General features: G+C 42.2%; 2 protein-coding genes across 2 annotated transcripts in view; one reads left to right on the forward strand and one right to left on the reverse strand.

Annotated features, from left to right (window-relative positions):
• Positions 1–12,548, reverse strand: part of LOC147173694 (zinc finger SWIM domain-containing protein 6-like) — a 77,276-nt gene extending 64,728 nt beyond the window's left edge. The window contains exon 1 of the mRNA XM_086076531.1: positions 12,039–12,548. Coding sequence (XP_085932657.1) covers positions 12,039–12,477 — 439 coding nt within the window. The 5' untranslated portion in view covers positions 12,478–12,548. The remainder of the gene's footprint in view (positions 1–12,038) is intronic.
• Positions 12,549–15,433: 2,885 nt separating this feature from the next.
• On the forward strand, positions 15,434–17,753 carry smim15 (small integral membrane protein 15). Its single transcript, XM_086075858.1, has 2 exons — positions 15,434–15,509; positions 16,965–17,753. Exon 2 carries the CDS (start codon positions 16,969–16,971, stop codon positions 17,185–17,187), a length of 219 nt encoding a protein of 72 aa, XP_085931984.1. The 5' UTR covers positions 15,434–15,509; positions 16,965–16,968; the 3' UTR covers positions 17,188–17,753.
• The last annotated feature ends 99 nt before the right edge of the window (positions 17,754–17,852 follow it).

Here is a 17,852-nt window from a genome sequence, read left to right on the forward strand (position 1 = left end):
AGTTCTCGGGTGTTTTAATAACATGTGGTGTGCTTTTGTCAAAATCCCCAAAGATCAAGAATTACAGCACACTTCAGAAAAATTTATCTTGCTGAAAATTCTGATTCAGTTCCTAGGGGTTGAGTTATAATAGTTTACGATATTTAAGTGTGTTTAGTTTTTAATTTCAGTTAGTGTTTTGAGTGGGTTAGTTTTTATTAGTATAATAAAAAATTATACAGAAATAAATACTTAAAGCAGGGGTCTGCAACCTGTGGCTCCCTGAAGATCTCTAAAAATATATATATTTTTTTCTTACATATGTATTTAAATTTTTTAGACAAAATATTATTTGAGTGAATTAACAATTTAGATTAAAAAATGAATAATTTAATATGTTTCAAAAATGTCAGAATCCAAATTTGTAAGTTGTCAGAAAAAGAGACAAAGGTAGATGCAAAAGTTTTTTTATGTCCAAAAGTGACCATAAAATGTCCAAAAAGAGCAGAAAATGACCATATAATGTGCACAAAATTGCCAAAATAATTTTTTTAAAGCAGAAAATAAATGTTCAAAAACAAAAGAAGAAAGGCAGAAAATTGCCATTAAATGTCTTTGGAATTGCAAAAAAAAGTCGGAAAATTCATTATTAAAAAAAAAAAGGCAGAAAAGAAAAACATTCACCAAGTAACTATAAAATGTCCAAAAACAAAAACAGTCCTGAAAATGATAATGCACACAAAATTGCCCAAAATTTCCTCCAAAAAGGAAAAAGAGAGGCAAAAAATTAGCATATGTCCATACTGTTTTGTTCATCGCAATGTTCGAAGGTTTTGCGGCTCCAGACAGATTTTTTGTTGTTATTTATTTGGCCTAAAATGGCTCTTTTTGACAGTAAAGGCTGCTGACCCCTGACTTCAAGTAAACCTCCAAACACTCATGTATGAAATCAATTGAGAAAAATGAAAACAAAGTACATACTTGCTATGAAGTCTTACAAATGTAAAATGTAGTTTGTTATTTTATTTTGTTTACAAATGCCTTAAGAGGTTTCAATGCACCCAAAATGCCCTCTCACACAAACACTAGCATACAGCATCCATGCATTTTGAACATTCCACCGCTGTAAGCAAGCTGCTTTGTGCTTATTTCAGCAGCCTATTGGTGCAAAGAGGAATTCATTAAAAAGAGAGACGGGAAAAAAAAGTAAGCATCTGATAGGAGAATGCTGAGTGCTGCATTCCCTTGTTATTATTGCCCAATCGAAGGGCAGCGTGGCAATAAAAGTCATTAAATGAAATAGGAAAAAAATGGCTTTTAATAGGCCCGCTGTCATTGTGGATTTAGTGGGGCCTTTCTGCTGGCCTGCCCTGCTCGCTCCTTCCTGGCGGGGAGGAGTGGGGAGGAAGAGGAGCACCAGTGGATTCCTAGACAGAGTCTAGCAGCTGACGCAAGGCGAGCAGCCACAGTCTGGGAGCGGAGACAAGTGGAGTTCGAAAAGGGGAGGGCGAGGAGGGCGGCGGGAAGGAACTCACGCAGGAGCTTTATTACTTTAGCTGGTTTATTTTAACAGAGGCGACACGCACGCGCGCGCGCACACGCACGCACATTGATATGGCGAATTGAAAATGCGTTAGTGTGAGGGGTGATTTTGAAAAAGCTACATCTGGAGTGTGGTACTGAGAGGCAAGCCTGGCTTTGGTGATTTAAGGAGGAAGCGACCATGTCTGAGGCTGGGAATGGGAAGGGAGGGGGGCTGGCACCAGTGGGCTGGAAAAACTGGAAATAGGGCAGAGACATTTTGGACTCCGTTAATGGCAGAAGGTTGGTCCGCTGGTGTCTTGGTGAAAAGAGAAGTTAAGGCTGGGTGTGGAAAACAGAACTTGGGGAGGGGATGTGGGGGTTTTTGGAAGCAAGGGTGATTCACTTGGAGTGTGTGTGTGTGTGTGTGTGGGGGGGGGGGGGGCATGACACACACACACACATGCTCTAGGACCGTCTGGTGCGCAGGGGATTTAACGGGCTGTCGTAAAGGGACACGTTTGATCACCCACTTCCTCGTTTCTGATGCTTTTCCAGACAAAAATGACTTCCTTTTTTTTTTTTTTGTGTTGCATATGGCAGTTTTGATTGCCTGGTGGACACGCACACACACACACAAAATTGGGCAAATTAGCATTTTTCAGCCTGTCGCCAAAATAATCAAGAGATTGGAAGACAATAATTGGAATAATTGCCACACTCGAGACGGCACACACACACACACACACACACACACACAAAACACATATACTGTAAACATACGCAAGACTTAACAAAGGCTTTTGTTTTACCAATGCCATAATGAACATACATAATTAGTATATCACAAAGTACAACGAAGACCTCGGCCAAAGCAGAAATGCTAACAAAAGTGGGAAAAAATGATAATAGTGGACTAGCATAATTATGTTTGTTTGTCCATCTGTTAGTTATCAGGGCACTTCCTGGTTCATGGATGGATGACCAACGGATGGCCATTAACATGGTGGTCGGTTCCAGTACCAGCTCCATTTTTTGCCTCCCACTTAACTGCAACAACCAGGCTGTATGGAATACATCCGCGGTACTGAAACACGCTAACAACCAGCAACAGATCTCAAAGCTCAGCAGTAGAAGTTAGCATGCGTTTGATTTATTGATTTATTTTTTTTCGCTGAAAAATCTTACAAATTTTCTCCAGCAATGAGATAATTTTTTATTCACGAAGAGACTGAGGGCTGCTGCAAGGAGACTATGGAGCATGACACTGCAGCTGAAGCACACTTTATTTTTGATATTTCGGCAACAAGTTAAAAAAAAAACACTTCTATACCAATGAGACAAAAGAGGAGACTTAGGTAGCCGCCGCAACAAAGTGGGTACCATGGAATATAATACTGCAGCTAAAGCACAGCAACAAGGTAAGCTAACATCAAACGTTTATTTTTGACATTTCAGCCACAAATTTGAAAAAAATCTTCTCTCCCAATGACTAAGACTAAGGGCCGCTGAATGACTCAAGTGGTAAAAATGAAGTCCTCACCAAACTACTGTTGCACTATAAATAAGTGATTTAAAAAAAAAAAAGTTAGTCTTGGCCTAAACCTTGTGTATAGCACTGTACATCTCAGTGCTAACATGCTAAAATGCTAACATGTCTTTGGGTCTTTGAATGGGAATGTCAGAATGAGAATGAGAGCGAGCGAGAATTGTATCCCCAAAGACAGTCTTTCACATGAATGCAGCCGCTGCCCCCTCGCTGTCCCTCACGGACAGCCAGATGTTTACACTCGCTCTAGGCTCAGCCATGTTTCCATGACGATACAGACCCAGGGTTAGTCACATGGGCCGGGGGATAGACCCGCAATCCGGGATTTTGGCTCACCTTTGAGGCTGTGAGAGAGTTATTGTGTGAATGCTGAAGAGCATTCGTTGTTATTATTCTGCCAATTTCCACGTTCTACTCCTTCCAAATTACTCCACCGATTCAAGCGGTGTAAACTTCAAAAGAATCACCAAATTAAGGACACTTGGGGTATTACTTTACACATACCAAAACCTTTTACACACCTCAATTTCCCCAAAGCTGTTCAAGTGAATCAAACCTTTTCCTAATATTTTTTTCCATGCGACCCCACTAGTCTAAACACAGTATTCTGATTAATATTATGTTTGTGGAATGTTAAGTAAGCAAAAAAAATCCACCTTTTTTTCCCCCCCATCCCAGGGGTCTGCCATTTTGCCACTTACTGTCGACTGAAAATGACATCACAGTGCCAGGCCGGCTCAGGTAACGAACAATCACAGCTCACCTATTTTCTGGGTTTGGTCATGAGCCACTGCAGGCATTGTGATGTCATTTTCAGTCGACACCAAGTGGTAGTCCAAGGCAAAATGGCCGCTCCCTGGGATGGATAGAAATTGGTAGATTTTGCTGCCTTAGTCATTCCACAAACATAACATTAATCAGACTACTGTGTTTAGACTAATGAGGGGCAGATAAAACATGTTGTCAATACAATTTTTGACTTCCTTCCCTTTACAAAAAAAGATCAAAATTTTCCCCATTCAAACTGTTCATCTCACTCGGAATTTATCTTTTTTATATTGTAATGAATTTCACATCTCCAAAATTCCACACACTTCAACAGTACAATTCCGAAATTTTAACAATAAAATTCCTAAATTATAAATATATTTTACATCATTAGCGTCACGTGTAGAACAAATTCCTTGACCAATTCATTCGAACTTCAAACTGGTCAGTTCATTCAGGGCATTTTGGGAACCGTCCCCGTTCCCAAATTTTCAGAGTAAAACTCCCAAATTGTGACATTTTATTTCCCCCCACCCCTTTCCGCAATTAATCAAACAATTCCACCTTCAAACTTTTCAACTCATTCAGGATTAGGGCTGCACGGCCACAAGTACAGCAATATTTCAGCATCAAAAAATAAAATGACACCATGTATTTTTAGTCTCGGTACTTGTGCGCAGTTTTGGCAGATAGCAGACATCTCAACAAAAAAGAAAAGAAAAAAAGAAAATGAAAACATGGGGGATTGTGTTTGCGTCAACCTGTTTATGAGTCACTTATTCAAACTATGTACTATATTTTGATTTGAGAAGAACAAAAGCTGGAGGAGTGCCCTGTGGTAAACTGTAGCGTACTTCGTTCAGCCTCAGGGGCCCGACACAACAACTGTACGGCAAGCGAGACACCGCCTGAAGCAGCTTTGGAAGACAAAAATGTCATTTTGTAATCTATGATTCCACTGTTTATACTGATGTTTTGGACTCACATCAGCATCGGTATAAAATGTCAATATCGGTATAGTACTTGATGTTGATGATGCTGTAAATAGTATCAAAGTCAGAATTTTGGTATTGTGACAACGCAGACATCTACGTCACGATTTGTTCCCCATACGCCCAAATATATTTATGATATTTTACTTCCATATTTCTTGACTGATTCAAACCATTCCAACTTCAAGTAACACTTTCACCAATTAATTTAATTCACACAGTATTTCAATTCCTATAGATATTCCATTCTCTAGTTTTTGTTGTGTTTTTTTACTTTCCCCATATACTGTACACGCATGCCTAAAAAGACATGAAATGACTCAACAGCCTTTCACTTAGAATAACATGAAAGGCTTTTTTTCAGGAGACGGGAGGGGGGGGGGGGGGGTATAGGAGGAGGGAGAAATTTCCCAAAAGTTCTGAATCATATTGTGTCAGCAACTTGTTAAGCTGTCACTTGGGCGCTGCGCATGCGGGCTCATTTTGATGGGCATTGAAGGAGGAGGAGGAGGAGGAGGAAGAGGAGGAAGATAAAGACGTAGAGGAAGAACCACAAGATTGAGGCAGAGGAGGAAGAGAAAGAGAAAAAGAAAATAAGAAGATCCAAGATCCAGATCCACCCACACTTGAAAACAGCCCGCACACAAAGACAAAGAAACCCTCAGCCACCTCTGCCTGACGGTGTCTGGCGAGCGACATGTTCGTGCAAGATTTATGCATCATCTGCATCATAAATTTTGCACCCTCGTGGACACAATGTCGAGCCCCCACTATAATAAACATTGTTAAATTAAACCCTTTTTGACAGCGTCAATCAAACGTGTGAATTATTATCTTTGTAACGGGCAGTATGTATTTTGATGCAGATTTGTATTGGATCTTAATGACTGTTAAAAGGTTCGAGTCGTTGAACATAGAGGCGGGATCAGTCCTATGTGTGTCATAAGAGGGTTTAGTTGGTGGTTCATGGAACACTCTTTATAAGATGAGAACGCAGGATGAAGACTGTTTACTTGTCACACACGCAGCTACAGCGACAACACTTCTTGACAACTCATCAGCTGACCAACACCAACCAATCAGAAGCTAGCAAACTTTAGGTAAATGCAAGTGAATGAGAACAGCAGATTCAACATGTCAATCTGGCTACTTGTATAAAAAAAAAATACAAACATGTATAAATGATAATTCTAGAAACATAAATGTATATAAATACATATATATTTGAACATATTAACTTAAATCTTTTTCATTTCTGAACTTTACACCAGCTAGCTAGCAACGAGCTTCGACTGGCTAGCTAATACGGCTAGACATGTTGTGGAGTCGCAATTAGTCAGTAATCATGGCCGCCATGGCGAAGAAAATATTCCTCTGAAAAATATCGTTCTCACGAAGGGATAACGAGAAAAGACAGCCAAGTAATGCTAATTGCGAAGCTAACTTAAATTGACATATACACCAGAATTAAGTGCTTGGGTGATCAAGTACTTCTCACAGTTTGGCTGGAACCGCATTAAAGAAGAGCATGTCCAATGTTGAACAGCAAAATATCAGGCAAATTATTAAGTGTTTGGACTCTGAAGAGACAATCATCCTCGCTTAGCAGAACCAGAAACCGGAAAATACTGAAAATATGTCCATTCAATTCATCTCTGATCATAACTTATTTTCCATTTTCTTGTGTCATTACCGTCTAAATAAGATCCACATTCCACTGATGCAGTCACTTTAATTCACAATTTGACCTGGGGATGACTAATTCCGGCCTTAAATATATACAAATTCATCTCAACTATATCACTACAGTAGCAGTCTGAAAAAGGAAAAAAAAGAAAAAGGAAAAAAAAAAAGAACAGGGAACCACCTGCCTGAGTGACAGCTTGATACAATATGAAACGAAAGAAAAGGGAGAGCGAGTAGATGACGCAGAATCCTAATTAAGAATCTCCCGAGCGTGAACAAATTAACCCGAGTTACGAGCAGAGACGTGCATGCATGTACGCACACACGCACACACACACACACACACACACACACACCGGCAGAAAGGAGCAGGATGACATTCACACTCAAACAGGCAGCACTGCCGCCGACTGATATTTGTAAGGCAACATGGTTCAGGCGCGCCACTGCGGGCACTTTTTCATTTCCATTGGAGTCTAATTTTAACAAAATAAAAATACTTCATCCCGTGCGCCTCGTCATTTAAATTTGGGGCAGCTGCTTGATAAATATGACATCTTTTTCCATGTGAGGAATTAGCCTAACAAGGGGGAGAGGAGGCGTGCGGCCTAATGACATTGCGGGGAGCGACATATGCCAGGCATCACTATGTCTGTCGCTCCTTGGGGACATTACGGTAACAGGATAGTAAAAGGAGGAGGCGGTGTAGTGCGTGTGTGCGTGCGTGTTTTACCTCCAGGCGGAAAGCCCTGGAGACAGACGCAAGGGGGTGGGGTGTGAAGAAGAAATACAGGCGCGAGGGGTCAGCAAGAGGAGGAGGAGGACAGTAGATGAATGGGAGAAGAGGGGATGAACTTGACCCAGTCTGGAGGACTAAAAACAGGAAGGAGGGTAATGAAGTGGAAACATGCTTTGTCATGCCTCGCCAAAGCCATAGGATTAGACTTCTATAATTAGAGGATGGGGGCATCATAATGCTAGCCTTCCTTTTCGGCCACGGTGAGCAGCTAAGGTTAAATTACACAAGGGAGGGAAGGGGGTCGCCGGGAGGGTGCGGAACAGAAGCGACCAAGGGGTGGAGATTTTCAGAACATTTTTGAATGGATATAATCGTGGAAGCTCAAACGCTGCAAACGACCGCATGCTAGCAAATACGCCACATGGTGTAATGTGCACTCCGGGCCATTAGATGGCGATATGTGGACCAGCTTCATGTCCTGCTGTCTTACTGTACTGTAAATAATGCAAACAACCACGCTTAACTGATTCTCCGCTTTAAAATATTTGTAACTGCTATTAGTTTAAAATAGATTAAAACACAAACTATAATCCCAAAACAATTCATATAATTTCAGACTCATTTTACAACATAATACTTAAATGAGAAGTCAACCCCAAAAATTGTCTTTGCAATATGTTCTATGTGCGCCCCCACTAGTCTCAACATAGTATTCTGATTAATATTACGTTTGTGGAATATGAATTAAGCGGCCAAATCCACCTGTTTTAATCCATCTCAGGTGGTGGCCATTTGACCACACTGAAAATGACATCACAGTTGCTCAGGAGGCAATGACCAATCACGGCTCAGCTTGCGATGAGCACATGACCAAACAAAGAAAACAGGTGAGCCGTGATTGGTCTCTTACCTGATCCATGAGCACCTCTGATGTTATTTTCACTTGACAACAAATGGCAAAATGGCCGCCCGAGACTGATTTAAAAACAAGTGCATTTTGCCGCTTAATTTATATAAACAAGTTATATTAATCAGTATGTTGTGCTATATAGCTAAGAACTGACATTACAGTGGTGCAAAAAATATATCATAAAAGTGCAAAAAAAATCATACTTGCTAGTTTAATCATTTAAGTCTTCTGTATTTCTGCAGCCTCTTTTTCTCAACTTTCCGAGCTGTTAGCCAGTAAAGCGTACATGAAGAAGCTCTTAAGAGCACAGGTAGCCCACCTGACATATTCATCACTGCCTGCACGGCACGCTGGACCGTCGGCTAAAGCTTGCGTATGAATATTTATCTGAAGAGGGCTGGCATCGGAACAGATGAGCTCGCGAGGGGGGGGCGGGGAGCGAGCTCGCCATCCATCTCACTCGCTCGCCTTCGCCGCTCGCCATCCGTTACTTTTCTCCCGCAATCACCATTTCAATACCCCCCCACCCTCTCCTACGGGCTTCCCCGATATCACCCCGTCTATTGCTCTTCCCCTTAAACGCGGCCCGCCACCACCACCACCATCCAATCGCTCCAGAGGGCTGATATATGTATGCTAAAGGATGGATGGAGAAAGAAAAGGGGAGGAGGAAAAGTGTGTGATTAATGTCTTTGAGAAAAAGATAAATAATCACAGGAGACTGGGGGCTGGTAGTTGGCCTTAGGGGAGCAAATATGGAGAGTTTTATGGCTGGGGGAGGAGGAAAGAGGAGGAGTAAGAGAGGAATACGGCGACAGCAGATCCATTCAAGTATATTAGCCTCCCCCCTCCCACACGCACACAATAACCTCAGCATCTCTTCTATTGCGCTACTGTCTTTCATCATCAACAATGAATCCCATCCCTGTGACAGCACACACACACACACACACACACACATGCGGGGATAAACACTTTTTTTTTTCCAGGCCACTGTATATATGTGTGATGGGCCAATACATGTGCTGTGTGATGTGGCTGACAAGCCACCCCCCCTCCCTTTTTTTCTACCCCATGCTGCCCTGCTTTTAAGCCCCTCATCCTCCAGTGGCTGCCTGTCCCCTGGAGTAGATTGCATCTTTTATTTATCATTTTTTTCCCCTCCTCCTTGGCTTTATTTCTTCTCTACCGCCAACTACACTAACGCCCCCCCAACCCCCCCTCACCCACGCGTGGCAAAAAAATTGGAGCGAAAATTGCAATCAGTATAACACGCCGCCGTCCTCCTGCTGTGTGCTCGCCTGTCATCCTCGCCTCTGTTGTAAGCGGATGAGACTGACAGCCCGTGCAGACGAGGACACAAACACATGCGCAGACCGTCACCCCCGATCCCCCCTCTTCTTCTTCTTCTTCGTCTCTCTCTCTCTCACACACGCACACGCACACAAAGGACAAGCATAGCACCCAATTAGAAGATGAATTGATTGTTGAGAATGATTCCGATTGTGCGGGATTGATTGCCGATTAATCGTGTCTCGAAGCAATCGAAACAAAACGGGGGCTATACTTAGCGGATGACGTCAGCTACGGGCAAAGGAGATCCATCCACGCATACCGGCGTGGAAACAGGAGTTTAGAACATTCAGAGAGTTCCATCTAAGGCTAGATGGACTGTTGTGTAAATTAATGATCAACTAGTCCATTCATTGTCATTTTTTTATGTCTCTAAATGTTCTGAACTAGTTTTTTTTCATGTCAGTGTCTTTCTTTTTCTCCTCGCTGGCAGTGGAGGTACATCCTTGCAGGAATAACATGGAAACAGGTGTTCAGAACATTCAGAGAGAGCTCCCGTCTAAGGATGGGCATTCACTAAAGGTCCTTGGTTGATGATTGAGAAAATAAATGATCAATGAATGGCTGGGCCCTTTTTTAATGTTGACTGTTCTGAACTCCTGTTCCCTTGCCAGTGCTGCATTGAAAAGAAAGTAGCACAATGTAGTCTTGCCAACATTTAGGTCTATGTTGATGCAGCTCAACTTTCCATAGCTGACATCATGCCTTTTCTTTTTTGAGTTGCTTTGGGCAGGGGAGGTACTTCCATGCATACTTATTTATTGTTGATTTATGCTACATGTTAATCTAAGATAACACATTATGTGTTTTAAAGGGATACTTGACTCATTTAACCATTCACAGCAGTAAGAAGTCTTCATTATTTTTCATGTACTATGAACACATTTAAAAACACATTTTGCCACTTGCTGTCGACTGAAAATGACATCACGTGTGCTCGGGGCTTAGGTAACGACCAATCCTGGCTCGGTCTGCGAATGTCACATGACCAAACCCAGAAGACAGGTGAGCCGTGATTTAGTCGTCATCTGAGCTCTGAGCACCTGTGATGTCATTTTCAGTCGACAGCGAGTGGCAAAATGTGTTTTTAAGGGATTCATTATACATGGAATATAATGAAGTTATCAAATTATAGACAAAATATTAACTTTTCATTGCTGAAAATGGCTAAATTAGTAGTGAGAGACACCGGACACCTATCTTCTTCTTTTTTTTATGTATTTGTCATATTTATTGTTGCAGGTGAGCTGCATGCTAACCGGAAAACAAAAGATTCAAGCTCAGATCTACTGACTGCGAGGCAGATGTGCAATCCACTCCACAACCATGCTGCCAACTATTTTCGACTGTGCCTATCCTCATTAGGGTAGCAGGTGAGCTGAAGCCCCTCCCAGCTGACTTTGAAGTGAGAGCTGGGATTCAACAAGGTCTGGTCAGTTACGCAAAGAGTACAAAGAGACTACTTTTTGACTCCTTGATGAACTTACTTAACGCGGAATAGTTTTGGAATGTGGGATTTGAAGGGAGAGAAAACCTACGTAAACACACAAATATGAGCTGAGAATCAAACCCAGAACCTTTCACTGTGAGGCATATGTGCTAACCACTAGCATGGCGTGCCGCCAAGCAATGAACAACAGTCAATTTATCTTTAATTCCGTACTCAGTTGAGTCCCAAAACCCCAACCCTGGAGCGTGAGCGTCCAATGAGTCTACTCGTGGGGAATCTGGTCAACAAGCCAGCGAAAGAGGAGTGTGGAGGAGAGGAGAGGAGAGGAGAAGAGAGGAGGGAGAGCTGCCCGCCTGTCTGCCTGCCTGCTCCATGGCTACTATTGTGCAGTGCACATTCTCCAAGCCCACAAGAGCTCCAGCCATCTCCGCACGCAGATTCTTTGGAGGCATAGCGAGCCAAGGAGGAGGAGGAGGAGGAGGAGGAGGAGGAGGAAGATCATGCATAAAATCTTGTTTGCAGGATGCGTTCAGATTCAGATGAACCAGGGGAGGGTAATGGGATTAGAATCCTGAACGGCTTCCAAGGGTGTGGAGTGGGATTGACAGCTCAGAGTCCAACGCGCTTGGTGAAATATGAAGAGGAGGGGGGGGGGGGGGCTGTTTAGCCCACATTTCCCACTCCCCCGTAATAAAACTAGGTGAATCATTTGCATCCAGCAGCCACATACGTCCTGGCATTGACAGAGCGAGAGAGAGCGAAAGAGAAAGAGTGTTTGGCAACCAAAATAGAAGCACTGTGGCTTTAAATCGCTCCAGCCCTCCCACCCTTCTTTTCTAAATATCGTCTATTTAGCCAGCGGTGAAAAGATATAGGGGGGCTTTTGTCTGTGGATCGGTCGGTGCTGGTGGGGGGAGAGCTGCAAAGGCAGAAAAATAGGAACAAAGTGCTATATAAGCTCCAATGAAAGGGGGGAGAGCTCCGGGCAAAGGAGAAGTGGGCTACTATTACGTGGAAATACCCGGCATTGTTTACACTAGAACAGGAGAGAGAGAAAAAAAAGTCTGGCAGTGGTGTTGATTGGCACTCACCGACTTGCAGTACGTTGTCCACCCAACCGCCCTCCAGCAGAGTGACACCCCGCAGGAAAGGCAGCTGAGTCTCGTCGTTATTGTCCCCGCTAGTTCCACTCTCCTCGGCCCCGGCGTTGAAAGACGAGTACATGCAGATCTCCTTCTCGCTCCGCGGGAACGACCAGTATACGATCCGGCGCTGGACGGGTTCCGGGATCCGTTCGAAGCGCTCCTCCACCCGCTGAAAGGGCCACTTCTCGGCCACTCGGCGCGCCGCGATGTCGAGCAGAGACTCCGGGTTGTGCGCCTTGCCGCTCTGCCCCGCGGCGGAGCCCGAACCGCCACCGCCGCCGCCACACAGGACTCCTCCAGCCCGCTGCCCCTGCCTACACGCCGGGTTGTAGCCGGGCCGGCAGCAGAGCCGCTTGGCTGGAGGCTGCTGGACTCGCTCGGCCATGTTCGCACCGCTTCCGACCTGCCTCGCCGAGCCTCTCCGATCATATAAACCGGATAAGAGAAAAGAGGCACTCTCGCGCCGATTGTTTGCCCTAAATGGGCAGGCGAGCCTTATTTGGCGATGTGGGCTGGATCGATGTGTCGTCACAGAGGGCTTTATGTGCGAGTAGGCGTGGCCTCAGAGGGGGTGCTGCTATAAAAGGAAGCGGAGGCGGAATTCCCGAACGTCGGCAAATCCTTTGTGAAGCCGTCGGGGCGCGTGAGGGCGGAGCCCCGACGGCCGACGGGCCTTTTGAAGTTTTGCCTTCTTGTTGGGAGTTTAAAGGCGGGGGCTTAATCCAGAGGCGGTCTCGGCTGCTCCCAACGGGCACAAAGGGGGGCGAATAAACCCACTTTTTTCTCCACTTTCATTTTTTCTCCTCCAGTGGAGCCGGAGCTGCAGTAACAACATCATGCTTGTTTTTTGAGGCCTCACGGTCCCCCCCCCCAAAAGATGACTTTTAGCTGTTAAAACAGACAAGAGACAGGGGGGTAAAAGTTAGTGAGGTCAAGTGGACATGTAAACAAAAAACATCATTTTCAGTCAAGGTGCTTATGTTGCCTGGGCCTAACCGAATCCACTTAATACCACCACTTTCATATCAATACTATATGTACGGCACACAATGTGACACAACCATGCCACATAGATTGTTCAGAATCAATATGTATCTAATAACATGACATAAACATAAAACATTTAATAAATATAATACAGTGGTATCTTGTCTGGTCCTATTGGTTGGCAGTTTTTTTTTTTGTTGACAACAAGGATGAAAGACGAATGTAACAAAGGAATATTTCAAAGTTTTTTCTTGTAGCACATTCTATACCTCCCACAAAAAAAATGTTTCTCAGTGTCTGGCCACATGATTACTTTCCCCTAACAGCCATTAAAAGTAGCGGAGGTGGATGGATACAAAATGGCGGTACAGTCATTTGGCGTGCCCACCTTCCTGTGTGAGTTCCTACTGCGACAAGACATCAGGGCCATGCCTTTGCGGGTGTAAGCTCGTGTGGTTATAATGCCTGCCCCCGAGCTCCCCACTACTGACGAGACGCCCACAAACTACCGTAATAATTAAAACAATTTCACAAAATGGCCGCCAGATTGCCGCCGTGCTCCTTAATTGTCTATAAAAGACAGCCAAAAGTATGCCTGTAAATCAGAAATGCTAGCAACGTGTTCCCTCCCAGCTGCCCCCGTCGCGACTCTTGCGAGGGGGACTAAAAAGGCTGCCCTTTGAACCGCGTTGAAAGCGATCTGTGCCGTATGGAGCCAGCAGATGTGGCCTAACCTGATTTGGTTTCAATACTTCCCCACAGGAAGTTCACAAAGCCAGGAGGTCTTGCTTTGTTATGTTAGTCATCTTTCTCAGAGGGCCAACGGAGCCTTTTTGGCTCCCTTTCTTCTTGCGGACAGGAGTTATTGCTTTATAATTTGCAGGATTGTTCAAACTGAAAATTTACTAGTGATCACATTTTTCCCTAATAAAAGCCAGGTGTCAGATGTTTTTGGTGTGTGTGTGTGTGGTTTTTTTTTTTTACAAGGTTACGTGTTTCACAGTGTGACTCCCCAAATAGTGGCCTGCGCTCCAATGCAGACCACGTCTCTATTAATCTCTACTACCTACGATAAATGCCCCCCCCCATTAAAAATGGGGAAGAACTAATAAAAGGACCACGTGGTACCATGAGTTAACTGTAATTACTTCCATCTATATATACATTTTTAAAACATTTCATTAATAAAATATAAGCATTGTTTTTAATAAATTATTTGAAAGAAATTGTTTTTTATAAATACGTAACAATTTGCATTTAATTATCAATTTTTTAAATTCAATAAATAATAACAGCAATTATCTTATTTAAAGGATACTTTTTGGTTTGATGGTTTTGATCCAAACAAAAATTACATGTAATATATTGACAATTATGTGATACATTTATTTTTATATAATGATTTGCTATTTATTAAAATTATTTTATATTTAATGGTGATTTTTTTTAATGAATGAAATACAAATATTGTTATAGATTACACAAAAAAATAAATGGATAATATTAGATATTAATCAATACACCAAATTATTTATTCATTTTAATTTACAAATTATAAAAACAGTTTGTACTGAACAAAAAATACTGCATTTCTTTTATCAAAATTAGTTAATACATAATAATATTGGTAAACAATTGTATTGATGATTTAAAAAATAAAATATAGTTTGAGATTGAAATAAAAAATATGAAATGTAATCGATTAAACTGATCAAAATGATTTGTGTGCGTGTGTACATTTTGTGCTATATTTGGCATTTCTATGTGGAATGTAGTGCGACACAGCGCAACATCACAGCAGCATCTACATTGTACAGTGGTGTATGTTAGTCTTTTTTTTAATTATTAAAAAAAAAAAAATCAACCCATGAGCCCGGTATGGAAAAAAATAAATAACATGGAGGGGGGGTCCTGATACTCTCTGCAACTGAGTAAATATAAAGGGTCTCTGGTCGTTGTTGGAAAATTACAATTAATATCCCTCTGTAGAGAAGCCCGGCTGGTTTACATTTAATACCAATGTTTGCTGTAATTTTGTTCTGACTTTTAAATTAACCACTGTATAATTATGTTTCCTAGTGGTATTATAACAGTCTTTGGACATACCGTCAAAAAATTTAATCCTTTCCTAACTCATAAACATCTAAGTAATAATGAATAATAAATTGCTGCAGTCCACATTATTCATTTATGTATTATCTACATTTCAGTCTAAAACTCTGCCAAATAACTGTTCATCTTCATTGCTCAGTGCTAGCGTTGTATTTTTACTGTGCATGAAAAACATATTCAATGTCTGCCTCATCATAGTAAAGAACTACAAAACCCAGGTAAACATGGAGATTACGTCACATCCTCTCCAGCCCTGCATCCGGAAACTGGAAAGGAAATCGGAGAGGAATAGAAATAAAAAGAAATCACCGCACGCAGGTTCGTATCTTTCTCATTGGATTAATCATACATCGAAAATCACAACATACCTTTTAAAAGCTACATCTATTGGCATGCTTCGTTTGTCGAGTTTTTTTGCCTTATATGCAGTTCGGGCCGTTATCCGGTGTAGGCTACTGGTTAGCCGATTGTGCTAATCCTGTACGAAAGTGTCGCTTAAATCCCGCACGGAGGTCATCACATTTCACGTATATTACTAACGACAGATGAATAGAAACGAGTTGTGATATTTTTGAGGACGTGGAGCTATTTTTTCCGTTCGTTTTGAATGATGAACAAGTAGCGAGCATCAAATTAGTAGTTATTTTAAAGGTGTGACGTTCATTTTACTCATGCACATCGGCGAGTATACGTTTTTACGTCTGTTTTTGCTCGATTTTGTGCTATGGTGTCTCCAATTTAGGCTGATGGAATATAAGTGTGGCAGCGTAACAAACAAGTGGTTAGCACGTGTGCCGCAAGTCTCGGTTCTGGCCTTACTGTGTCAAGTGCGGTGTTTTTTCCGGTGCTGGTTGGCTTCCTCCCGCATGAAATAAACATGCACGCTGGCGTGAAATGTCCATGAGTGTGAATGGTTGTCTATTAAAATTATGTTCGTAGTATAGGATCCCGTATTCACCTTAAATCGTCTGGGATGAACACCAGTTCACCCCGACCCGCAATGAGGGTAACCTATGGAACATGGATATTTGTAGTTGTTTTATTAGCATCACTGAGAGGAAAAAAACAGATCGACGAAGCATTGTTTCAGGCTTTTATACTATCCAAACCTGTAGTTTTATTAACAATGTGGACTGTCTAACACAAAAAATGTGAACTTAGCTAATGTTAACTGAAAAATGAAATAAAAACACCTTACCTGTATGTTTGTAGAAGGTGTTCGGTTTCCGACTGTCACAAGACAACATATTTGCCACAAATGATTGGAATTGACAATGTCTAACAATTCTCTTAGATAAAGACATGGATGGAGAAGTGTGCTCGCTTCAAGCTGTTTGTGTTCTCAGTCGTAGTGTACTATACAAAATAATAAAACAATAAATCTATATTCAACACCAAAATGTTCAAAGTATATATCGAATGAAAGTATGCCAGCTTAATGTCGATGGGTTAACAGAAAACGTCTTTATCTCATCTTTATCTTCTTTTTCTGTAACAAAATGCTTCACAGAAAACATGACATGAAACAAAACCCACTCCCCATTCAAAGCTGACATGTAACGAGTCACATGACACCAACCAGGAAGCTGAAGTTGCTCATTGGGACCAATGCGGACAGTTTGTGGGGAAAACAATAAATGGAGCTTAATTGAGGACAGGGAGGAAACACTCTTTGTGCTGGATTTTTTTTCATCACTATACAATAATACACTCCATTACGTAAAAAACAATGTGTGGTCATCCAACCACTAATGCGCTATTTTTTCCCCCCAGCACCATGATTGAGACGATACAAGCATGGGCCGTGTACATAGTGGAGTGGGCCGCCAAGGACCCGTACGGCTTCCTGACCACCGTGTTGCTGGCGCTCACGCCCCTCTTCATCGCCAGCGCGCTGTTGTCGTGGAAACTGGCCAAGCTGATCGAGGTGCGTGACAAGGAGCAGAAGAGGAAGCTGCGGCGTCAGGAGAACCTGGCCAAGGTGAAGAGGAACTAGAAAGACGGCTGTGCGGAGGATGAAGGGCCAACCCCCACCCGTTGCCTTCACCACCAGCACGGACCCTTTAGGGTGGGGGGGCGCGTCAGCCCGCACTGGACGGACGGACATTCTCGTCAGACTTTTTTCAGCAAGAGTGTGTTTGACATTTTTATACACAAGTTTGCTTGTTTTGTTATGCGTGGCTTTTGCTAAACATTGCATTCCATTTTTAACATCACCATTGTGTTCAGTTGATATGAAATCAAGCCTTTCTGTACCTAACAGATTTATTTGTAATTAATAAATTTTTTATGGATGCTTCCATAAAAAAAGCCTTTTTTTTTCAAGTTTGTTAGAGAAAATGTACAGTGGTACCTTGACTTAAGAATTGAATTCATTCGGTGACTTAACTTGTAACTCAATTTACTTGTACAACAAAATTGTGACAGATGTGCTCTTCTGGAATCTGGAGCTGTGAAACTGATGATTTCAAATTTCCAATTAGGACTGTTCCAAGGTAAAGAATCATAAAAAAATATATACATTGTTCAAAAATAATAAACAATAAATCCTATTTATGCATACTTGCATTGTTGAAAGTGCTTTTAAGAACACTTAGTTAAAAAGCAAGATGAACATAACTATACCATATGTACAAAACCAAACACGGATATTTTTATAAC

This window comes from Leptonotus elevatus, chromosome 5 (assembly GCF_054856555.1).
Source record: "Leptonotus elevatus isolate MCC_2025b chromosome 5, RoL_Lele_1.0, whole genome shotgun sequence".
In the NCBI taxonomy this organism is placed as follows: domain Eukaryota; kingdom Metazoa; phylum Chordata; class Actinopteri; order Syngnathiformes; family Syngnathidae; genus Leptonotus; species Leptonotus elevatus.